This window comes from Trachurus trachurus, assembly GCF_905171665.1.
Source record: "Trachurus trachurus genome assembly, chromosome: 18".
Taxonomy (NCBI): domain Eukaryota; kingdom Metazoa; phylum Chordata; class Actinopteri; order Carangiformes; family Carangidae; genus Trachurus; species Trachurus trachurus.
The window spans coordinates 2,636,249-2,661,953 of NC_139909.1; the positions used below are offsets into that span (position 1 = coordinate 2,636,249).

Sequence of the window (25,705 nt, forward strand, 5' to 3'; positions counted from 1 at the left end):
CTCCCTCAGGCTCAGGTCCCATGTTTTAGAGGAGGAGCTTCTGCTGGACACATGAACTCCACCGTCCTCCTCTGTCCTCCTGCTGCTCTCTCCATCGGACTGAGACAGGAGGCTGAAGAAGACGGTTTAGATTAAAGTTGGCTTCTCTTCTGTGATGACCAGTCTGGATTTATAACAACCAAAGAGACAACCAGGACCAGTGATGTCCTCTGTATCGTCTCTGAGTCTGTGTTGGACTCTGTCCCTCTGTCTCCTGGTGTCTGTCTCTGCAGGTGAGTTCTGAGTTCTGGTCCGTTCACAGTGCAGCAGATTCTTTGGAGGCTGTTTTACTGACGATGGTTCAGACTTCAGCCTCGTCCTTACAGGGCCCAGTTGTTCAAAAGTCATCTGATCGGGTTTTGGATAATGAATGGATCACTAAAAACTGATTCTGAGATCAGTTCGGATCATGTAATCCAGTCTTGGTTATAATCTGGATCAAACCCTCAGTTTGTGTTGTTCAGAACTTTTAAAGTGGGATTGTGAAAACTTTGATCCAAAACATCAGGAGTATTCTGATCCCAGTGGATTCAGGGGGGATTTGAGGAACAAAATGTGATTTAAATTCAATTTAAACGGGTGAAATAAACAACATTTATAATATTGTATATGTATTTATAATTGCACCTGATTTTTCAACCATTACAGTGATAAGTAAATAAAGTTAACTTTTGATTATTCCACAGATGAAGATTTTTTTCCCCAACCACTGGATCATTAAATAGATTTGAAATTTGAAGTTCAAATTTGAAACACATGGAAAAATATTCACCATGTATTTGACTTATATACTGTAAATGTGTTTTTATTTGTATGCTATAGGTCAGATAATGTCTGGAAAAGACAAAAAAGAAGAAACACAAAACAGTACAGAGAACAATACATGCACACCATTTTCCAATAAACACACTTTGAGTGACCAGACTTGCCTGTTTTCTATCTATCAGCCTTCAGTGTGATACACAGTCCCATTTAAAACTATGTTGAATGTTTTTTTGGATGTGTTTGTTGCATGTTTGCTACTTGTTGTGAAACAAATTGCCCCTAGGGTAAAGTGTTTATCTGGATCAGACTGATCCAATGCAACAATTGATCTAATTCAGCTTCGAACAACTGGGATAAAAGTGAAGACAGATAATGTGATCCTGGATAGCAAAAAGAAAAGGAGGGATTTCAAAATCAGGACAGTTTTGATCCAGATTGCACAATTTTGAACAACTGGGCCCTGATGATGGTTCAGACTTTAACCTTGTCAACATGGAGCTGTTGACTTAATGTCTCTGTGTGTCTGTGTTGTGCAGTTGACCAGAAGCCAAAAAAAAAAAAAAGACTGCTGTGTGAGTGTGGAGCTGCTCTCTGACCTTTGACCTCTCTGCTCTGTTTTAGTCCCAGTGAACATCAGAGTTGAACCTGGACAGTCTGTCTCTCTGCCGTGTCGAGCCCCCAGCAACACTGAGATCATAGTTGTCGAGTGGACCAAATGTGGACTGGAACAAGGATCTGTTTTTGTTTACCGGGACGGGAGGCCAGATCCGGAAAACCAGCTTCCATATTTTGAAGGACGGGTGGAGCTGAAGGACGGAGAGATGAAGGACGGAGACGTGACTTTGATCCTGAAGAACGTGACCAGAGACGACACAGGAACATACGAGTGTCGAGTTAAAGAGAGAAACAGAAACCGCACGGGAAGAGCCATTTTAAAGACAAAGCCCATCAGCACCGTCCACCTGGAGGTTCAGTCAAGAGACGTGGAGGGAGGAGCCCTCCTTGTCTCCAAGGGGGCAGGAGACGAGGAGGGAAAGCTTGGAGTGGGGGCTGTGATTGGAATTGTACTTGGTGTTCTTGCTGTTGGTGCTGTTGCTGGTGGTGGTTATGCGCTCTATAAACACAACCAACGAGACTCAAGTCCGAGTTCATACAAAGCTCTTCCTGATGACTGGTCACAGTGAGTGATGAAGATGAGCTTCTTGTGTTCATCACCTCCATCATCTGATCCTCTCCTCCATGTCTCTGTGTTTAGTTTTCATGTTGTTGAGGGAGAGTTTCAACTAAACTTTATTATCACTGTTCACAGAGATGTGACACTCAGATGTGACTGTGCTCCTTCATAAGGGTTAGTGTTAGGGTCAGGATATTTTAACCATGTGATCCTATTGATACGTATGATATGACATGGACATATTGTTGGCGGTGATGAGCTGTTGACTGTAGCCTTTACCTGTAGCTGTAGGGAAGCTCCAACAGATGTGTACGTTGTTATATTTCATGTTTTATAATGTTAGAGCTTTGTAGTTAAACTTTGTTTCCCTTAGATCTCAGTATTATCATGTTTAGGTTTCAGACTGTCAAAGGAAAATGAACTAATTCTGTGGAGGAGCCTCGTGATAATAAACTAGTCACAACGACTTGAACAGAGGGGAGTGATTGATGTTTTTCTTTTACATATGAACAGTACACTTAAAGCAGATTCTATTATTGATTCATTTCATTCTCTGGTTTTATCATTTGTATAAAATATGATGTGAAACTGATGTTTGACGACTTCACTATTTTGTCTATTCTGCTGCTGTGGTTCATGAATAAAACAATTCACTAATGACACTTTCATACATGTGTTTTTTTCAGTTTTATCAGCTCATGCTCTGATGTATTGTAAAAAAAAAAAGAAAAGAAAGTATTTTGCCTAAAACTGCTGACAAAAAGGTTATTCTGGAGCCCTGACGTGGGGGCCAGAAAAGTGTCCTTGTGAAAATACGCGCTAGAGCTCAGGGGAAGTGCAGTCTTCATCTCGGCAAAACACCATCACTTTTGTCCACAGGGGGCGCCAAAATCAACACAAAGTGTAAAATCGGACAGTTTGTGAAGAAGAGCTGTTGCTGGGTTAAGGGTTGGGGTTAGGGATGTATATCATGTGATCAGAACCATCTGTAGCAGCTGTGTTATGAGGGGTTGGTCCAGTGTTGTACCGGGTAAACGTCCGGCCCCCTCCTCCCTCCCTCAGGCTCAGGTCCCATGTTTTAGAGGAGGAGCTTCTGCTGGACACATGAACTCCACCGTCCTCCTCTGTCCTCCTGCTGCTCTCTCCATCGGACTGAGACAGGAGGCTGAAGAAGACGGTTTAGATTAAAGTTGGCTTCTCTTCTGTGACGACCAGTCTGGATTTATAACAACCAAAGAGACAACCAGGACCAGTGATGTCCTCTGTATCGTCTCTGAGTCTGTGTTGGACTCTGTCCCTCTGTCTCCTGGTGTCTGTCTCAGCAGGTGAGTTCTGAGTTCTGGTCCGTTCACAGTGCAGCAGATTCTTTGGAGGCTTCAGCCTCGTCCTTACAGGGCCCAGTTGTTCAAAAGTCATCTGATCGGCTTTTGGATGATGAATGGATCAAATAATAAAAATGGGTAATTCAAAACTAAAAACTGATTCTGAGATTGGATTGGATCACGTAATCCAATCTTGGTTTTAATCTGGATCAAACCCTCAGTTTGTGTTGTTCAGTACTTTTTAGTAGGATTGGGAAAACTTTGATCCAAAACATCAGGATTATTCTGATCCCAGTGGATTCAGGGGGGATTTGAGGTACAAAATGTCATTTAAATTCAATTTAATCTGGTCAAATAAATAACATTTATAATGTTGTATATGTATTTATATTTGTACCTTTTAAACGGTTAAGTTAACTTTTGATCATTCCACAAATTAAGAACTTTTCCCTAAGTACTGGACAATTCAATGAAAATTTATGAATGAATGAAAAAAAAAAAGTTTGAATTTTATGGAAAATATTCAAAATATATTTGACTTATGTACTAAGGATTTGTTTTTGTTGTTTTAAGTGTTTGTTGTGGGTCGGATAAGGTACAGTATAAAAAAAACAGCAAACAAAACAAGACAAACATTGCATGTTTAAATAAACACACTTTGAGTGACCCCATGCTGCTGTTCTACCTGTTTTTCTTTTGTTTTTTTATCCACCTATAGTCTTCAGTAACACACAGTAACATTTAAAACTCTCATTATCTGGATTTGGTAATCCTGAAACGGTTGCATCTGGATCAGACTGATCCAACTGAACTTTGGTTTGAAGAATTGGGATAGAAGTAAAGACGGATTGCGTGATCCTGGATAGCAAGCGATTTCAAAATCAGGACAATATTGATCCAGATGATGGTTCACATTTGAACCTTGTCAACATGTTGACTTAATGTCTGTGTTGTTCAGTTGACCAGAAGACCAGTGACCCTCCCTCTCTCTGATTGGTTGATGTGTGAGTGTGGAGCTGCTCTCTGACCTTTGACCTCTCTGCTCTGTTTCAGTCCCAGATTACATCATCAGAGCTGAACCTGGACAGTCTGTCTCTCTGCCATGTCGAGCTCCCAGCAACACTGACACTAAAATCATAGGTGTAAATTGGACCAGACCTGAACTGGAACAAGAATATGTGATGTTGTACCGGGACGGGAGGTCTGATCCATACAACCAGCATTCATCTTATCAGAGCCGGGTGGAGCTGAAGGACGGAGAGATGAAGGACGGAGACGTGACCATGATCCTGAAGAACGTGACCAGAGACGATGCAGGAACATACGAGTGTCGAGTTAAAGAGAGAAACAGAAACCGCACGGGAAGAGCCATCAGGAAAAGATCCACTGCCACTGAGCCCACCAGCACCGTCCACCTGGAGGTTCAGTCAGACGAGGGAAATACTAGAGCGTTGGTTGTGATTGTAAGTGTACTTGGTAATCTTCTTGCTGTTAGTGCTGCTATTGGTGGTTATGCGCTCTTTAACTACAACCCAGACCCAAATCCGATTTTAGACAAAGCTCTTCCTGATGACAGGTCAAAGTGAGTGATGAAGATGAGCTTCTTGTGTTCATCACCTCCATCATCTGATCCTCTCCTCCATGTCTCTGTGTTTAGTTTTCATGTTGTTGAGTGAGAGTTTCAACTAAACTTTATTATCACTGTTTACAGAGATGTGGAGGAAACAGTCAAAGTATCAGATGTGATGGTCAAAGCTGATGAGATGTGATAAAACACAAACACACAACACAAGAGTTCAGCTTCACTTGACACTCAGGTGTCACTGTGTTCCTTTATAAACTAAATAACCAGGCAGTCAGAATAAGGCAGTCTGGAATTAAAAATCGACAATAAGCTGGTGAGAAACCCTAGTATCCTGGCTCAGGAATTTAACTATTTTTTCATAAACTCAATAGAGGAAATGGTGAAACAGTTCACACCTCTCGAAGTTTCTGAGCAGCAGGTCTCTAACTTGTCTGACAATATCGAGCCTAAATTTAATATTCAAGAAATCACAAAACCAGAAGTCATTGACATCATAAGTAATCTGAACAACTCTAAAGCCAAGGACATACACGGGCTCGACACCAGTTTCTTGAAATCACATAAGGAGGCCATAGCTCCCCCACTTGTGCATCTAGTTAATTTATCGATCAAAAACTCTACTGTACCTAAGGCATGGAAAATGGCATCAGTTACTCCAGTATTTAAAGCTGGCAACAAGTCTGATTTAAATAATTACAGACCTATTAGTATTGTGCCCGTAGTCTCTAAAGTTATAGAAAAATGGGTCGCCAAACAAGTTATTGATTTCCTTGGCAATAGCCTTACTCCCTTACATCCCATGCAGTTTGGGTTTCGACCTTTCCATTCCACCGAGACCGCGTTGACCATGTTCATGGAGAGAGTTAAGTGTTATTTGGATGCTCATGGATGTGTTGGTGCCGTCTTTTTAGATTTAAAAAGAGCGTTTGATACCGTCAACCACAAGGTACTTCTATCTAAACTGTCTCTCTTTAATTTTTCCTATCAATCTATTAAATGGTTTGACTCATACTTGTCACATAGAGAACAACGAACTGTGGTGGCCGGTGCCAGCTCCTCTTTTTTGGGTTGTCCAGTAGGGGTCCCCCAAGGGTCCATACTGGGGCCCATTTTATTCACATTGTATATTAATGATTTACCTGATTTCTGTCTAAATGTGGACGTTCAGCTCTATGCTGATGATGCGGTAATTTTTACTAAAGCTAAAAATCCTGAGGAGGCAGCACGGGTGCTTTCTACAGCACTTACACACATACAAACATGGCTTACAAGTTCATGTCTTATTCTGAATGCAAAAAAAACTGTTTGTCTATTTCTGTCGAAGCAATCTGCTTCTTCCATGCCTTCTCGCTCAGGTGTTTTTTTGGGTACTGACGAGTTGGAGGTTGTCAGTGAATTCAAATATTTAGGTGTGATTATAGACTCTAAACTTTCATTTAAAAGTCATGTTAAAACGTTATCAAAAAAATTAAATATCACCTTAGCAACTTTAAGCAAATCAGAGGATCGTTGTCAGAAGCAGCTGCTTTGATGTTTCTGCACTCTATGATTTTTTCTCATTTAAGCTACTGTATCACCAGCTGGTCTATGACCGGATCTACTATCGTGAAACCAGTTGAGCTTCTGTACAAAAAAGCACTCAAAATCTTAGACAAAAAAACGGTATCTTACCATCATTGTAATATTCTAGGGAAATATAAATTGCTGAGTTTTTCTAATTTTTGTAAATTCTCATCTGCATGCCTAATATATAAAGTACTTCATGGCCTGGCGCCATCTCCACTTAAAGAGTTTATTGCATTTAAACAAACTAGGATTACCAGGTCAATTACTAACAGGGACTGTGTGGTTCCGTACAGGAAGACCTCTTTCGGTCGAAATGCCCTGTCTACGATGGGAGCTATGGTTTGGAACACACTACCTTTGCCCATAAAGGAGTGCCCTACTCTGTCTACTTTTAAGGGCCGCCTGAAGGCATGGCTTAGAGCCAACCAGGCATGTGATCACTTTTAATGTACCAATACTGTGCAACTGTGTACTGATACTGTGGTACTGAGTCCTGACACTGTGGTACTGTTACCTGTCAATGTATATTTGAAACTGTAATGTGTTATAGGTGTGTACGCAGGGACGTGCACATGACTATAGAGGGGCAGGGGCTCAACATCAGAAAAGGGAAGTACCTATGTACAATTTTTTTCAGGCCTTAATATCAAAATAAATAAATAAAAATAAATTACAGTTATTATTTAGTTGGTAGAGAAAGCCTGCACGCCTTCAGGACTGCAGTCAACACGCTGGACCAATTTCCCAACTTCCCGAAACAGAGTCATGACTTCTGAACTGGTAGGCTAAGGCTAATATGGTATTGGGTGCACATTAACATGGCTTGCAGAAAAAAAAGAGTGCAAGTGCAAAATAGAAGTAGGCTAAGCCTACAGGCTACACACACAAAACCAAGAAATGACTACTGTGACTGCTACTGTGCATATTTCAGAACAGCAGCAATATTTACCAACAGCAAAGTCACAATTACCAGTAACTCAACATCTGGAAACATATTAAAATAGTCAGTGAAATCAAGCTGAGTGAGTGATTCCTCCTGTTGCTGTTGTTCACTACATTCAGGTGATGTTAGACAGAGGACGGGGCGGGGCTTAACTCTTAACAAGCAGTCAGCTAAACAAACACAAATAGGCGCTTTTCTGAAATATGACTCATATTAAGCTCGTTGAATAAGTGGACGGCGACTTGTCAGAACCGACAAGGAAGTTATGTTGGTGGATTTATAACTCACAAGATTCGACACAAGTCGCTCCACTGTCACGTCTCATCTATGTGCGGCACACACAGAGTTATCGATGAGGCAGCAGCTTCTACTTCTCTCTCTCTCTCTCTGGACGTGCATGTGAGGGAGCGCGCACCGCGGGGCAGCCCCGCCCCTCAGTGAGAGACAGAGCGGAGCAGCAGCGGACAACACACACACCAACGTACATAGCCTACACAATACCGTGTATATTACAAGGAAATGCGTACGGTAGATAACCGTGGCATTTTTACAGCGCGGTTGTTTACATCCTCATGCACAACAGGAATGCATTTATTGAAAAATAATAATAATAAAACATTTTTTTTAAAAAGGGCACTTTTTAATACGAGGCAAAAAGGGCAGGGGCTCAAGCACCCTTTGGGCCCTATGTGTGCACGTGCCTGTGTGTACGTGCATGTGGGTGGGAGGGGTGGGGGTTAAGGTGTATTGTTGTGTAGCGATCTGTGTTATCTGTCTTAATGTATCTTAATGTAACTTTTTATATACCTTTGTTTTATGTTTTATTGCCATGCTCCATCAGGCAGGGGGACTGCCAACGGAAATTAGCCTTCTGGCTATAATTGGGTGCATTTACATTTTATCCTTTTAAAATGTTCATTGATGTACACTGTCCCTCTTAAACAAATAAAGGAATTAAATTAAATTAAATTAAATATTTGAAAGTAATTGATATGTATGATGAATGAAATGAAGATATCATTGGCAGTGATGAGCTGTTAGCTGTAGGGAAAGCTCAATAGATGTGTACCATTGTTATATTTCATCTTTTATAGTGTTAGAGCTTTGTAGTTAAACTTTGTTTCCCTTAGATCTCAGTATTATCATGTTTTGGTTTCAGACTATCAAAGGAAAATGAACTGATTCTCTGGAGGAGCCTCGTGATAATAAACTAGTCACAACGACTTGAACAGAGAGGAGTGATTTATGTTTTTCTTTTACATATGAACACTAAAAGCAGATTCTATTATAGATTCATTTCATTCTCTGGTTTTATAGCTAATTTGTATAAAAGATGATGTGAAATTGATGTTTGACGAATTCACTACATTGTCTATTCTGCTGCTGTGGTTCATGAATAAAACAATTTATTAATGACACTTACATGCATGTGTTTTTACTCTTATGTATTCACATATTTTACTATTACTATTTTTTTTATTAGCTCACATGGTTACCTAGCAACATAATCATGCCAGGTTTAAACCACTGATACTGCTGCTGGTTCATTTCTATCTACAGTGTTCAGAAGGAGCTGCTCTGAAGTAGCAGGTGTGTGTGTCCAGGCCTGAGGTCAGTGTAGTAGCGTTACTCCACCACCAGGTGTCATGAGAGTCACAGAGACAAACTGGAGTTCAGACTATATACGCAGACTGTCTGATATAATGAAGATCCTAGTTGTTCAAAAGGTGTAATCTGGATCAAAGTTATCTAGATTTATAAATCCCCTTTTTTAAACAGAAGCATGGGGTAATTCAAAGTGTATTTATCCAAACATGCAATGTAAGTATTGTTTTCTGTGCTGTTTTTTGTTTGTTTTTCACTGTCCTTCCCAGCCAGACCTTATTTGACCCACAACAAACAATAAAAACACTAACAAATATACATAAATCATATACATTGTGAATATTTTTCCATGTGTTTAATATTCAAACTTACTTTCGAAAAATTAAAAATTAAAATTTCACTTTTCAATTTTTGGAATAATCAAAAGTTTACTTTATTTACTTTATCACTATAATGGTTTAAACATCAGGCGCAAAATATATACTACTACATTATAAATGTTGTCTGAAGTGAATTTAAATAACATTTTGTTCCTCAAATCCTCCCTCAATCTTCCGACTTCTGGGATCAGAAAAATCCAGATTATATGGACCGATCCTACTAAAAAGTTTTGAAGAAAACAAACTGAGGGTTTGATCCATTTTAAAACCAAGACTGGATTATGTGATCCAATCTGACCTCAGAATCAGTTTTTAGTTCAGAACAACCCATTTTCATGATATGATCGAATCCATGATCAGACACTGTTACAGACCTCAAGTAAACAATGTTGGCTCGAGAGGCTTGTGTCAACCAGCAGGTGGCAGCACAGAGCTTCGGTCTGTCCAGCAGATCATCATAGTTTCAATTTTGAAGTCAGCTGTTGTTCAAAGAAAATCTGATTGGATTTTGGATAATAGATTGTATCAAATTTTGAAAATGGGTTGTTCAAAACTAAAAACCCATTCAGAACAAGGTGCAGGAGGTCGATATGCCATAAATTCAGACTCTACAGAGGCAGCATTGTGCAGTTACCAGCTGCAACGTCTTATTTTAAGATTATTTGACAGTCAAATCTCTTAGACGGGCACATCTTTATCACCCCCTGTTTCTACAGATGTAAATGTGTTATTTCTATTTTATCTCAAATAAATGATTTGATAATGATGCACTCTTCAGTCTTACCCTGTTGTTTACATTCTTTTAACTGGACTCTCTGTTGTGTTGTCAGTCAACCAGGCGGTGGCAGCACTGGAGCTGAAAGTCTACTCTGTACAGCAGCTCACCATGGTTTCTGCTTTGAACTCAGAGGATAAACTGAGAGACAATGAGCCTAACAATATTAACAAAGCTTTTCCCAGGTAACTGTTTAACCACAGTAAACAAGAGCTTGGGGCCTTTTTATGAATTCTACACTGGAGCAATGACAAAACAAGTTCAGGGAGAAAAAAACTGAGGACAAAGAGAGAAGCTGTCCAAGTGTGCACCAAGTCTGGGAGGTGCTTCTATGGGTACCGTAATCTGTGCTCCATTACTGGCAATCTTCGTTCTAATATTGACTATCTTTTCGGTAAAGAAAGTTAGGAAATCATTACTGCTGAGAGTTGGAGGGATGGATGGCTCAACGACACTATGGTTCTTGGTCAGCCTGGCCACAGTGTTGAAGAGGAACCTGGGGTTGTTCTTATTCTTTTCTATTAGGGATGAGTAGTAGGTGCTTCTAGCATTACGGAGTTCTTTTTTAGAAATGAATAAACTATCCTTCCAGGCTTGACGGTCTTCCTCATGTTGGCTGGAATGTGTTTTCCTTTCCAGCTGTCTAGGGACAAAAACTGCAGTGTGGTCAACTTCTGTTATAGGTTATCACTAAGTCAAGGATAAAAGAGTGAGTGGGTTTAAATCGAAAGCAACTGAACTTGGTTAATTGTCTAGGAAGACGTTCCACCTCTCATTCAAGAGGCTTCATCAGTTCATGTACACATCTGAGATGCCTGGTGGGTTTGTTTACCCTCTGAGAGAAGCCGACTGAATCCAAAAGTGACTTGAATGCAGTAGCCAGACAATCATCATCGACGTCCACATGAATGTTAAAGTCACCCATTATAATGACTTTGTCTGAATTCAATGCTAAGTTTGACAGAAAGTCCGGGAATTCTTCTAAGAACTCAGAATAAAGATGCACCATAAACCACGGCTCTATACAGACAGTGTTGTGTAGTTATCAGCTCCAACATCTTATTTTAAGATTATTTGACAGTCAAATATCTCAGGAGTCAAGAATTTCCTGACATTTTGCTACAAGGCAAGCCAAGGCAATTTTATTTGCATAGTCTGTTTTACCAACAGTTTGTCTCAAAGGGCTTCACATGGCATCGTAACAACATCCTCTGTCCTTAGACCCTCACATCCACTGAGGAAAAACTCCACAGAAAACCCTTTTAACAGGGAAAACCAGGAGAAACCTCAGGGTGAGCAACAGAGGAGGGATCCCTCACCCAGGACGGACAGAGATGTTGTTACAGACAAGAAAACAGTTTGTGGGAAACATGGAAACACACACACTGCACAACACAAGGTTATTACATGGCACCCAGTAAACCTACAAGGCTGTGGTTTTACTGTGAAAGGAGGAAGACACTGCCTTCTCTTTCGTTGTTTTATCATAAACGTTTTTTACCCTGCTGCTTTAGACAGTATAACACTAGGGGAAACCTCAGGAACTCTATTATCATACAGTATCTGTTTGACTCTTATTAATAACCCTTATCATCCAAAAGAACCTGCTTGAAATTGAATTAAAACCCAATCTGGTCTGACCTGCCGGTGTTGAAACCTGGAGCTGATGTGGCCCAACTCATTAGCATTAATTCTTGGCCCAAACCCAGCCAAAGAAAAAAAATAAGAAAAAAAGGAAGCCCCAAGGCTCGACCCGGCCCAAGTCATTTGTTTATATTTTTTGCCTGAACCAGAGACAGGAGAGGAGACAGCTCCATGTAACCAGATGTGTCCCCCTGCAGTCTAAGCCTATAGGGAAGAGGAAGGTTTTAAGCCTGGACTTAAATGTAGAGAGAGTGACAGGCTCGTCACTCGTCTTCTTGTAATTTGTTTAGTAACCCAGTTTTTTTTTGTTTCTCGTACGCTGGCAAACAGCAGAGCCCTGAGGTGGAACAGGAGATGAGATGGTACCAAGCTACACAAAGAATGAGGGGAAGTTAAAGAGCACTGAGGCTCTCTGAGGACAGATGGCAGATAGCAAAAACTGACTTTATGATCTGCCAAAAGATAAAATGCCACGCTGCATCGTTGGAATTCAAATGTGAACAGATCGGTTACAGGTGTAAGCAGCTGCTCCTCAATAACAACTCAATGTCTCTCTCTCCCTCTCCCTCTCCCTCACTCGTGGGGCCTGCAGGTGAGCCTGCCGGTGACTTGGTTCGGAGAGTGACCGAGGCGGAGGTAGCAAACGGCACGAGTGTGTGGGAATCAGCAGAGAGAGTTTTCCTGCTTTTTATTTCATGTGTGTCTGAGCCCAGTCTCCTGGTCTGGTCGCTCCTGGACTCTTTTCACTGTGTGCATGCATGTTATTGTATAGTGCAATTTTAGACTGATCTTTTTATCTTTCCTCAAAGGTTGTTTATTTGTGCTTGTGCTTCTTTTAATAACTTTTTTCTCTATCTAAATATGAAGTCTTCTTTGAGGTGTTAGAGGTCTTATGAGGTCACCAAAGCCTTGACCTTTAACCTCCAGCATTTAGTCAGTTTGTCTTCTAAACTTTTTTTTTTATTAGAAGACAAACTGAGTATTTGTATACTATTTCATTTTGAATTTCTGTTTCAAACATACATTAATTTTTGTTTTTGTCTAACTCATGTGTCACATGGCATTTTCCATGTGTTTCATCCAGCATGCTGATCATATTTCTACTATAGACTGTAGTTTCACTAGTGAATGCGGAAACAGCTTCCTAATTTAGACTAAAACCAGAGTCTGACAGGTCTGAGCTCATACCGAGGCTGAATGTGATCTGTCGGGATAATGACTGATTAAACGTGTTGTACAGCTTAGGCGTGGTTTGGTCCCTCGAGGGCAAGTTGAGATTGTTTCAACAGCTCAGTCTCTGCTTGTTCAACAGGTTAGATTCACTTCTAAAGAAAAGAAACCAGAGATAATTAAACTGAAAAGCTTTATTGATGATCACAGACACACAAATAGACTTTAAAATCGAATTCATGATACTTTTTAGCTGTAACAGATATGCAAAGCTGCTTAATGTCACACAGTTTGTAAATCATAACATGAAAATAAAGCTTCCCAATATGAAAAGCTACAGGAACATGGAGGTCTGTTTGAGTCCACACAATAATAATATTTTTTATGTACAGATGGAAGCTTGTGTTCATCACAGTAAACAGACTTAGCCCACTTGTGGGAAATCCACTTGTTACAGCGGCAGTTTTTTCAGAGCATCAACTAACTGACACAGGCGGGCTCCTGCATCACTCCGCCTCTTCCACACGCTGTTGTGTGGAGCAATACTGAGTGAGTTGTTTAGTTCTACATAAACGGGGGTTAGGGGAGGAAATCCAAACATTTTTCCCTTTTGTAATGTAGTAAATCGGTTACTAACTCAATTACTTTTGGGGGAATGTAACTAGTAACTATAACTAATTGTAAATGTAAACATGCCCAAAAATGTTTACATTTAGATACTAACTTTTTCCTGCACATCACTGTGTACCGTGATAATAAAGTGTAATTTAAACTTTTAACCCAACAGCATATAAAACTAAATACAACTGTTACAGACTCATTTCCCTGCAGAGAATAAATAATGGTTTCTGCTGTTAAACTGCCAAAGTGTCTCAGTCCAGATTGAACTCAGCTCCACAACAAACTGACTGATGGATCCAGAGGAGAAACACTGAGGAGGAAACCTGACACTCTGATTGGCTGTTACCCAGAGGTCACAGGTCACAGGTGAGAGTTATATTTATGAATCTTTTAAATAGACACATAATTGTCGATAACCGGCTCATCACCTGGGAACGGTTGCCATGGGAGACCTTCATCAGGATAGGGTTAGACAACACAGCTCCCAGGATCCTCTGAGCTCTCAAACCCCTCCACCACGATAAGGTAGCAATTCAAGAGGGGGATCTCACCTGTTACTGTGACCTCAGTGTCACAGCCAATCAGAGTGTCTGGTTTCCTCATCAATGTTTCTGCTCTGGAGTCTCTCAGTTTGTTCTGGAGCTGAAGTTTAGATCTGGACTGAGACGGTTTGAGACAGGACAGTTTGTCAGGAGACACTGGTCTGTCTACTGCAGAGACAGAGACGTGGAGGAGAAGCTCAGTTGATGGAGGAGTTAGAGACAAGAACCTCAACCTCCATTTTACTGTTGACTGTTCAAACTGGCTGTGACTCTTCATCAAGAGGAACTTTGTATGAACCCTGATCTAGGAGTCCTTTAAGTTTTCTACCTAACAGAACACCAACAACAACAGCAACAACAAACAGAGCTGTCAGACCAGCTCCCACTCCAACAGGGCCCTCCTTGTCTCCTCTCTCCTCGTCTCCTCTCTCCTCTGTGTCTCCTGCAGAGAGAAGCAGAGTGAGGTATCAGCTGTCAGGTCGGTGATGAGTGAAGAACACAACAGAGTCTGGACTCTGGGACTCACCTGACTGATGAACCCACAGGTAGATGATGCTGATGGGTTCAGTCTTCAGAATGGCTCTCTTCTTCCTGTTGTTTGTTTCTCTCTGGAAGACTCGACACTCGTATATTCCTTCGTCGTCTCTGTTCACGTTCTCCAGGATCATGGACACGTCTCCGTCCTTCATCTCTCTGTCCTTCAGCTCCACCCGGTTCTGAAAAGATGGAAGCTGGTTGTCTGGCTCAGACCATCCGTCCCGGTACAACAACACATATTCTTGCTCCAGTCCAGGTCTGGTCCACTCTGCAACTAGGATGTCAGTGTTGCTGGGAGCTCGACATGGCAGAAAGACAGACTGTCCAGGTTCAGCTGGGATGATGTAATCTGGGGGAGAGAGGAAGATAAGTGAGCGAGGAGCTGAAGACATATAAATTGTTATTTCATTTTGTGATAGATAAATCTCAGTGTTTGGAGCAGTAGACATTTCATCACATGTAGGTTACTACAGATGTAGCCACCTAGAAGTTCCCCCTGGTCCCTGTCGGGACCTCTGTGGGACCGTGATGGGTCCGTGGTGGGTCCGTGACGGGCTCCCGCTTGGCCCGTGGCGATAATTTAATCCCCCGCGATGACGTAGCGAACGCAGCCACGACTGTTAACGCCTCTCTGCAGCCCTTAGTTTTTTCCTATTTAAATGTAGATTCACAGTAAATAAATTGTGATAAAAAAATTGACAGTAGGTATTATTAGCTACAACAATTTATTTCCAGATAAAACAGTGGCCAGCGCATCTCCAGTAGCTAGGTCTGTTATAATTTCACTTCTTAAATCAAACATGTACTCGTGGTTCTATGAATTATGTGAATTTCCACTCACCACCAGCGGCGGCACTTTAAATGCCGCCTCTGGCGATATGTACTGTTCTGTGAGAGAAGCGCCATCTCCTGGTCATGTCATGTATTTCATTGAATGGGTGGAGTTCCAGTAAAAACTAGTCACACCCAGGAAAAGGAGGGGGTCACTCCAGCTGCTGGGACTTTGCTGGAGCTCTGCTGGAACTCTCATGGGAACAGCATGGGAACAGCATGGCAGCAGCATGGCAGGGGAATTTCTATGTGGCTCCCACTGTAGGGCTGACCCGATTATCCAGGCCCGCATTAAGACACTATGGGCCCCGGGGCTAACCACTTTTTTAGGGCCCTCCACGCCACCGCCACCCAGAATACCGGTAACCCAGTAAAGAACAATACTGTACTCTGATTCGACTCAACGAGCTAGGGATGGTTAATATACAAGAGTGAAATCCATTCAAATCCCCAGTTTAATTAACAATGTGTGCAACACCTTCTCATCACAATCCATGCCATCTACGTAGTTATCAGCTGTTAAATCCAACTCATCAGCAGGATCGCGATATTGGACCACTGCTCACATTACACAACAAACCATCAACAATTAATCCACACTCAAACCGAAGCAACAATAATGTTAACTGTACTCAACAACGTATTATTACATGACAGACAACCTGGGCCGTGTGTGTGTGTGTGTGTGTGTGTGTGTGTGTGTGTGTGTGTGTGTGTGTGTGTGTGTGTGTGTGTGTGTGTGTGTGTGTGTGTGTGTGTGTGTGTGTGTGTGTGTGTGTGTGTGTGTGTGAGAAAGAGAGGGAGGGAGAAGAGAGAAAGTAGGTAAAACCTGCTAATTTTTAGCTACCGTAGCTCAGGCGTCGGTCTCCCGTCAGGTAAAAGCTGCTGTTTATTCCTCAAATGAAGCTCATGAAGTTGTTGAGCCGTATAGTTATCCATCACTGCAGTTGAATTAGCCGCTAAACTGCTACCGAGGGGGCGTATGTTTGTTTACAATTCACGAAAGCAACGTGAACGTACGTGCTGCGAGGCAGCGTAGCCTCTGTACAGTACTGAAGTTAAACTCACTCACCCATAAAATATGTGCTAACGGCCAGACAAAATCCCCATTGAGTTCTTGGCAAAGCGGTTAGCATCATCGCCTACGGTGCGGGACAAGCGAGTTCGAAACCCTCTCAGGGCAGACTAAATAAACATTTAGTCACACATACAACACATAAAATAAATAATGTTGTCGTTTGGGGCCGTTGCATTCCTGTCATCAGTGCTGCTTTGAAATGTCCCATTTTTGTTTAGTTTTAGTTTTTTGCGGGCATTGCAGTGGGCCCTCTCTGCGTCGTGGTATTTTTTTCTTTTTCTTTTTTTTTTGCGGGCTTGCGGTGGGCCCTCTACGTCGCCGGGCCCGTGCATTAATACGGGCTTGCGATTATCATATTTTGATAATCGAAGCTTCGTGGACATAAAATCGATCAAAATCGAAGCTTCGACGGCCACGGGGGTGCGCGATCGGGGGGTGGGCGCCGATCGTAGCGGAAATAATTAAAGTAATGGCAAAAAAACACTGCATATCTCCAAAATCCGGTAGTTGCCAAGTAGCCTACTCATTTTAATGTAACAATTGCCGATGAGAACCTTGTCAAAAAGGAAGAAAAAAAAACAATCGATCACGGACTTCATGATCGATTACCATGGCAACGAAGCTTCGATTTTTTTGGGTCAGCCCTATTGGTTACCATCACTACAGTGCAGGTGTTGAGTCCTGAAACCCCTGACATGGGTTGCTTCACCATGAATATTTTCAATACACCAACAGAGAAATAAAATGGAGTCTTTAAAACAGGTAGGCTACTGAAGACAGTTGGAGTTCAATGCGGCAGAGTTTCATTAATTTTACGGTCAATAAAACCCAAGCTGTGTCCTAAGAAAGAAATAAGAAAAAACACAGATAAGACCCAAGCACACAACAGGACATGTCTGACTTTGAAGATAGGAGTCTCCGTCTCCTTTCCATTCTTTCAACCTCAATCAAGCAAATGAATTGGTGAGCTGATTTGGCATTTTTATTAAGTTAACCTGACCATCCCCTCTACCATCTGTACTTTTGAGGCGTCTCTTTCTCTCTCGTAGGTCCTTCTGATGGTTGTCTGTCCTGTATACTCTCTCTATTACACATTCATTTCATGTCCACGCCTCTTTGTCACTGTGCCATAGTTGCAGCCTCTGTTAATATTGCTTACTCATCTTTTTGGGTGGTGGTTGATACTTTCCCCTACCTCAGTTTCAGGCTAGAGGGCTTATCTGCCAACCTGATCTCAATAGTGGGCAGACTGTAGGCTCTATGGCTCCACTGCCTACCCAAGACATCGACTTCTGCTAAATACCATATCTATTAACTATTTTTTACTTGTAGATAAGAGTGCATTGAAGGTGCAAGGACTGCGTATATCAAGTTATCTGAACATCCCTTAACTGAGGGGTGCAGTCTCTACTATCTATCAATAGGCTACATCATATAAACCTTTAGGCCTAGATGCAATATGGAGAAGAGATCGATTTGTGGACAGAACTTATTTCACACCCTGCAAGCTTCAAGGTATGATCCTGTATAACTCTATGTAGCTACATTATCCCGAGTCCCGACAGAATACTTTCATGATCTGGGAATGCAAACCTGTTGCCAACTTCTGGCAGCAGGTTGCGGCTGCACTAACACTTGTATTAAATAACTTATTCCACAGCCAATTTACTACAATGTCAAAAACGAATAGTAGCCGACTGCTTGCAGGCATGACGGCAGAAAAAAAAGCAGTGGGATGCAAATCACCGCACGCGCTTAACATCTCTCATTGGTTCTTTGATATTATCTATCTGGAAATAACTAACTTACAGCCCGAATTCATACACTTGTTACAACAGGCCGTGGATGTTTCTAGAAACGATTTCGTGTTAAGGGAAACTTTTTCAGTAATTGCAAAAGTTGATAGATATAGAAATAACGAAGTAAAGAACATAGACTTTAAGAAGTAGAGTAACAATGTATTTGTGTCTTACCATCGCCAGCGGAGTAAGAGAGTGACAGCAAGGTCCAGATCAACACTCGTTGCGCGAACATCTTCTTTCTACCTGCAGCTCCGTTCAGACCGACTCCGTTGTCGCTTTCCAGGTCCTCAGTTTCCCAAACCTACTTCGATAAAGTTGGAAATATCTCCACAGATTCCAACTTCCTGGATCAATAAGTCTGAGGCGAAACGTTGTTCAAACACGAATGATGCCTCTTTCCCATGGTAATAGCAGAGACTATGAGCTGCAAGAACCAAAAACCTGCTAACTAAAAACCACGGATAAACACGGATCTTTACGCCGCGCAGCCGGCCGGCATCCCGGAGTGCGCACGGAAGTTCAGATCTGTCCACGTCATAGTTGACAGATAATGGGTCTGAAATCAGGAACGTGTCTGTGGGGGCGGGGTAAAGAGGACAGGTTTGACTTAGGCTGGGCAGAGGTAGAAGAAAATGGTTACAACTGTGTGTAACTATATTTTATTACAGTATTTCTCATTTGCTAACAAGTTTTGTCTTGACATCCTCCACTCACTTTTCTCAAGCACAAAACTTCACAAAAGCACAAAATTTCAAATTAAAGCTACTTTGCAGCAGTAGTCAAGGCAAAATGGGGAAAACTGAGGCAATTCTGAGTAGGTAACGAGACAAAATAGAAAGACAACAAGAACATCAGCATTAAAATGTCCAATCTGCTTTAGCTGAACACACAACCTACCAACCATAATGGACTCAGCCAGTCACCATGGTTACAGCAGTTGTCAAGGCAGATTAAAAAAAATGTCAAAATGTCAAAAAATTCTGTTATCAAGACAAAAATCTGATAATGCATAAATTGCATATTGACAGCATGGAAATGTTAGATTAAATTATTATGGGCCTATCTGCCAAATTTCATCGACCATGAATCCAAGATTTTTTATTTTTTATTTTCAGGAACATTTAGCAAGAATTGACTGGTATGTTTACAATACTGTTTACAGTCAAACGTTTTCATGCACTGGAGGCTAATTTTTTTCAAATATCAAAAGGCCTGGCTGAAAATGAAATGCAGCAAATTTGGTGTTTTAGTTTCATGTATGGGAAGTAGGATTTGGAAGACGGAGATGAATGGCAATAACAATACTGTTACATTCACCAAACCATGGTCTCAAAACACTTCCACCTGTGTTTAAAACCAGATCATAGCTCAAGTCAATCAAAATTACCAAGCAGTCATTGTTACACACTACATCAAAAACAGAAAACACAAAGTTCTGGACGTGAACGATGCTGTAGGTGCTTAGCTTCTGAGTTTGCTACAGTATGACCTGTTTTCCAATACTTTAAAACTGTTATCACACAACAACACAATACAAGGTTAACGTTAAAAGGAAAACCGGAAGCTATGTGACAGAAGACACAGTAGAAGTTATAACAAGTCGTCCTGCTGCTCCTCTCTCTGTTGGTCATGTGACTAATAACACCTGAGTGTGTTTCCTGGATGGAATCAGCTGATTGATCTGTTGACACCACGTCAATCAGCTGTTTATCAATGACAATGATTGTGTTTGAGTGACAGTGTGAACAGCTGTCGACTCAATGATGAAGATGTTTGTTTTGGTCAGAAGTGGTGCTCAGTGGTGACCGCCGTGACGTCATCGTAGTCCACAACCAATGTCTGCTCAGCTGGGACGGGTGGGTCACTTCCTGTCAGAGGAGTTAATGATAGAATCACGATTGATTGATTGATTGATTGATTGATTGATTGATTGATTGATTGATTGATTGATTGATTGATTGATTGATTGATTGATTACCTGTGGCTTTCTGTCGATACAGAGACACCATGACGACAGTGGAGACGACGTACGGACAGATGACCACCAGGTGACGGAGCACAGTGAGGACAAGATGGAGGGAGGACGAGGCAGGAGGAGGGGAGGAGGGAGGGGGAGGAGCTGAGGCCGTGGGTGGAGCTGTAGCAGGACTTTCTGTAGAGAGATTCACCTGTTCAGGTAAATATGTGGATGAATTAGTGGTGAAATGGTGAAACCTCCTGACCTGTGACAGTGATCCAGCTGGGTGGAGACCCTCCATGACCTGTGATGTCACAGCTGTAGAGGCCTTCATCAGACTTGGTAACATGGTGGATGGTCATGTGACGTGTAGGCTCAGTCCTGATGAGGGAGCCATCTTTATAGAAAGCAGCTGGGGGGTTGGAGGGAGGGGTCTCCTTTGATTGACAGCTCAGAGTGACATCATGTCCCTCCATCACAGGGAGGACAGGACTCTGCAGGATCACTGGTCCACCTCAACACAGAGACAAAGTACAGCAGTTGATCCATTTCCACACAGCTTCATCAACACTGACTCCACAGTCTGATCTTACCAGTCACAGTGATGTTGATGCTGCTGCTGCTTGTTGCTCCCTCTCTCAGCTCACACCAGTAAACTCCACTGTCTGGTGGCATGGTGTAGCTGATCCTACAGGAGGAACCAATTGATCTTCCCCACCCATCTCCACACTGCCTCCTCTGTCGTCTGCTTGTGTTCCTCATCACCTTCCATCCAGCAGAGCTGTCGTCCTCCTCACAGCTCAGAGACACTGAGTCTCCATCAAACAGCTGAGAGCTGCTGGGACTCACAGTCAGACGAGCTGAGAGAGTGAGAAGGAAAAATGTGATTAGAGATGATCAGATTTGACAGAACTAACTTGATATGATTCTGACTTCCTCATCGTAGTGTAGCGCCAATGGAGGTGGTGGCTTCAGTAATGAAATTGAATCAAATTTAGACTTGAATTAATTTTCAGTTACTTCTGGTGTGGTATCTGCTATATAAAGTATATTTAAACCAGTTGTCCTCATGTTTCTTTATGTTTTAATGAGAGAAGAGTGTTAACTGTTGACACTTCAGGTGTTGTTTGTGGCTGTGACCAATAGATGGCAGCGTTGCTCCACTGAGGGTGCATGTAAAACACAGTACTCAAAGTAGTTCAGAGGTCATGTGAGACTGTGAGTGTGTTCACAAGAGAGTGAAGCCGTGCAGAAAAAAAGTTGTTGTCCACCTAAACTGGTTGTTGGCGTGTGCAATCAAACCATTCATTCAATATGTAGCACTGGTTTGAGCCAAGGAGGTGTTGGTCTGTACGTTCACTGACCTGTGGTGGAGCTGCAGCAGAGCAGTGAAGTCTGGACACCCACTCTTACAACAGATCAGATTTTAACAGAAAAGTATTTGTACATCCAACAGGTTAGATGCAGGAGCGTAGGCAAGCGCCACGTCTTGAGAAAAAAAAAAGAAGATCCCACAACACTGCTCTTGCAAACCATCACCTTTTAATAATGATGTTTCAGTCCTACGTACTGGACTTTCTTCAAAAGGACTTTTGAGGACCACTAGGGCCCAAACGCCAGTTTTGCAAGGAAAGTGTTGCAGGATCTTCTTTTATTCCAGACCAGATGAAGGGTTAGGCCTGTGCAGTCCAGTTCTCAAGGGTCCTTACCAAGATCTTCAACCAGTCCCTGTCACAAGCCATGTACTCCCTCCTGCCTGAAACCAGCCACCATCCCCAAGAAATCATCTGTCAGCAGCTCCAATGACTATATATTCTGATTGAAATGCTTTGAGAGATGGCATAGGTGGCTGACCACATCAAAACCAACACCACAGCCTTAGTGAAGAAGGCCCAGCAGCGAATGCACTTCCTGAGACTGTTGCGGAGGAATGGCCTCGCTCCACCGTCAAGAGCGTGCTGACACTGTGCATCTCACCGTGGTACACTGGCTGTTCGTCTGCAAACAAAAAAGCCCTGCAGAGGCTGATAAAGATGGTGGAGAAAACTATTGGCCACACTCGGCCCACCCTGGAAGACGTTTCTACCTCCTGTTGCCTTCGCAGAGCTCGGAACATAATAAAAGACCAGTCACACCCAGGACACAGTCTGGGTGCCTCAGATCAAAAACAGTTTCTACCCATGGACCATCAGACTCATTAACGAGAGCAACTACCCATAAAACTCTGGACTTTACGAATACTGTGCAATAGATATAGGCTCCTATTGAAGATATTTATTACTATGAATTGTATGACTGCTGTTGATGTTTCTGTGTTTTGTTTTACGTATATATTCTTTGATGATTTCCCTTTTAACACTGAAACAGACGTAGCACTACACATTTTGTTGTTTTGCAATGACAATAAAAGCAACCCTATACTATACTATACTAGATAACTAGTGGATCAGTCTGTAGTGAGGAACTCACTGTTCTTACTGTGAGCCATTAACAGGAAGTCCAGATGTGAAGTGCAGCTCTAACTCATCACTTTATTCCATGCTACACAAACCACCACACAACTTGACCCTTGGCTGAGTCGTTCACTAACCAGAAGGTCTGTGGTTTGATCCCTAGTCCATTGGGCAACATACTGAACTGTACAAGTATTGTCAGTGTGTTAGTTAGATCTGCACTATAGGTACTGCGCTGCATGAATGAATGAATAGAAAAGTCCCTTTACCACGGAGAAAAGAGGCGTTCACTGACCTGCGGTGGAGCTGCAGCACAGCAGAGACATCAGACCTGCAGAGACACAACAGTGAGACAAACAGACTCTTTGTGTAAAGCAACAGAGTTGCAGCAGTTTGACTCACAGAGCAGCTTGAGCAGAGAGGATTCCTCCATCCTGACTCTCCAACCAAGTCACAGCTGCTCTCTGATCAGCTCTAGTCTACTCACACTCACTACAGAGAACATCTTCACCATGATGCCTTTGTGGCAAGGTGAAGAGGGCGGGGATTGAACCCACACCTTCCGGGCAAGTCATGCGCGCTTGCCAGTCACCCAAAGGGACATCCCCTTGGCCAAGTAGCCAGGGCGCATGATCAATTGGAGGCACAATGACAGGAACCGTCAACTGTCACACCTTCACTGACCCTCACACTGACACTGCTGTGTTTCAGAATCTGCTCTTTGGTTTTCCTCAGTCAGTTTGGTTAATCAAGTTGATTAATGATCAGTTATAGATTATTGATTGTCTAAAAAGGGCCTTGCATTGATACAAACAACTGTTTCTGAGAACAGAGGGGGTGGGTGGTTCAGAGGAAGTGAGCTGCAGGTGGTGGTCTCGCTGCCATCTGCTCTGTTTAACCTCAGGACTGTGGTCAGAAGAGCTGCACGCCATCATGAACAGGACGGAGCTGTGGTTTCTCTAAAGTTCATCGTTTCTAGAGACTGAACATCCTGTGGACTGTTTCACTGTTTCACTGTTTGTCACCATGTGCATGTTCAGTTTCCAGTGAGTGAAGGTCACCTGCTGCTGGAGCTCCGCCCACCTGAGGAGCAGCTCTGTTGTCCTGGAGACGAGCAGCCTGCAGGCCTCAGACAGGGACAGTCTGGAGAACTGGACCAGAACCAGTCTGGAGAACTGGACCAGAACCAGTCTGGAGAACTGGACCAGAACCAGTCTGGAGAACTGGACCAGAACCAGTCCGTAGACCTGGACCAGAACCAGTCAGGAGAACTGGACTAGAACCAGTCCGGAGACCTGGACCAGAACCAGTCTGGACTCTGTAGAACATCGTCATCTGACACAAACACTGAGCTGAGACTTCACTCTGAGTTTGTCTTGTTGTTGTTGTTGTTCTCTCAGTCGACCAGCAGGTGGCAGCACAGGAGCGTCAGTCTGGACAGCAGCTCACCATGGTCTCTAACCTGCTGTGGTGGTATTTTTTTATGGAAAATACTGTAACATGAAGGTTTAAGAATAACAAGACCTATAAAAGAATATTATGCCACCTTTAAAAAACAAGTATGATATGTTTCATTATGCCAAATATCAAAGTATAATCATTCTATGTTTTATGTTAACACTGCATTGTTTCATTTTTGCTTAAAGGGGCTTACAATTACAAATTAAGTGTTTCTTGTTTTATAATTGGAAAATGCATAAAGTTCGATGTATGTTTGAGATGTGGAAAATAGTTAAAATTAATTGGACCAAATATGATTGGCGAGTCAGTGCCACACTCCCCATGCAGGTGCTGCTCCTGCCTAAGCCTTCTATAGTTGTCAACAGGCCTGTGAATTAAAACCCTGACCTGCGGGTGTTGAAACCTGGACCGGATGTGGCCCAACTCATTAGCAATAATTCTCAGTCCAAACCCAGCCAAAAAAAAAAAGAAAGCCCGAGGCTCGATCTGACATGAGTCATTTGTATACAGTATATTTTCTGCCTGAACCAGCACATCCAATCAGATTGGTCGGCACATCGATAACTCTAAAGGCAAGGCCATTTAGGGATCATCCCTATGTTCCCCACTTTGTATGGGACCGGGGAACGTAGAACCCTTTTTTTTTTTTTTTTTTTTTTTTAATGGGAACAGGCATAGTGTAGCGACTCCGCTGGTTGATCCGAGTGGCCGCTCCCCCTCATTCACAAATCCACACATCACACCCTGCCACGCCCACTACAGCCTACCCGAAGCCCATTCATTCACTCCTTTCATTCATTACAGTAGCAGTAGTAACAGGGAGCACTCCGCGATTACTACGAGTGAATGACCTGCAACCACTCGCGCCGTTACGCACGGGCAGTGAGAGGCATTTACTCCGTCGTTGTGCTAGGACGGCGGCCCAATCTCGGAGCCGGAAAAGCCGCTGCTTGGGGAGCGCTGGAGACTGTTAAAAGCCATTGGTTATTGTTGTATTGTACTATGAACTGTGGGGTTGTTTTGTAAATACACGGAGGAGTGAAATGACTGAAACTGTGGTCAAGTCTTTGCTTGTGTGGGGGTTTTATGTGTGAGGACTTTTGGGTTTGGGAACAATATTCTTTTTGTGCAGTAATTGATCTATTTATTATTTTTATTAATTATTTTGATTTGTCAGAAGTTGACTCTGACTGGCACCCCAGACTTATAGGATCAAAACTGTTACAATATACAATGTATAAACCGACAATACACAATAACAGGCTCAGCTTTCAGGACTCACCATTGCACTCTATACACACTCAGGTTTTTCCTCCCTTCACACCCTGAGGTTACAGCATTGGTATATTCTAATATATAAAGCTATTTTAGGCAAACTTCCTTCATACCTCGGCCCAAAGTTTACTGCTGTTCAAATCACACATGATCTTAGAGTTAATAGCTGGTTGCAATTTA

At 42.4% G+C, this 25,705-nt stretch overlaps 4 protein-coding genes across 5 annotated transcripts in view; 1 reads left to right on the forward strand and 3 right to left on the reverse strand.

Moving 5' to 3' along the window:
* Positions 1 to 23,269, reverse strand: part of LOC311001530 (sialoadhesin-like) — a 30,192-nt gene extending 6,923 nt beyond the window's left edge. The window contains exon 1 of the mRNA XM_083992616.1: positions 23,192 to 23,269. Coding sequence (XP_083848742.1) covers positions 23,192 to 23,222 — 31 coding nt within the window. The 5' untranslated portion in view covers positions 23,223 to 23,269. The remainder of the gene's footprint in view (positions 1 to 23,191) is intronic.
* On the forward strand, positions 62 to 8,810 carry LOC311001411 (butyrophilin subfamily 2 member A2-like). 2 transcript variants are annotated; one of them, XR_014596177.1, is made up of 3 exons: positions 62 to 272; positions 1,426 to 2,490; positions 8,671 to 8,810. XR_014596177.1 is itself a non-coding variant. In XM_083992494.1 (2 exons), exons 1-2 carry the CDS (start codon positions 203 to 205, stop codon positions 1,986 to 1,988), a joined length of 633 nt encoding a protein of 210 aa, XP_083848620.1. In that variant the 5' UTR covers positions 62 to 202; the 3' UTR covers positions 1,989 to 2,638. The 2 variants fall into 2 exon arrangements, 1 of the variants encoding a protein (XP_083848620.1); XM_083992494.1 differs by lacking the exon at positions 8,671 to 8,810 and having other exon boundaries at positions 1,426 to 2,638.
* Positions 14,058 to 15,060, reverse strand: LOC311001451 (uncharacterized protein; the record flags this gene model as incomplete). Its single annotated transcript, XM_083992537.1, has 3 exons — positions 14,058 to 14,299; positions 14,460 to 14,570; positions 14,658 to 15,060. The coding sequence occupies 3 exons, from the start codon at positions 15,058 to 15,060 to the stop codon at positions 14,058 to 14,060; spliced, it is 756 nt and encodes a 251-aa protein (XP_083848663.1).
* Positions 20,162 to 22,452, reverse strand: LOC311001452 (sialoadhesin-like; the record flags this gene model as incomplete). Its single annotated transcript, XM_083992538.1, has 5 exons — positions 20,162 to 20,247; positions 20,358 to 20,516; positions 20,602 to 20,850; positions 20,930 to 21,196; positions 22,314 to 22,452. 5 exons carry the CDS (start codon positions 22,450 to 22,452, stop codon positions 20,162 to 20,164), a joined length of 900 nt encoding a protein of 299 aa, XP_083848664.1.
* Positions 23,270 to 25,705: the final 2,436 nt, after the last annotated feature.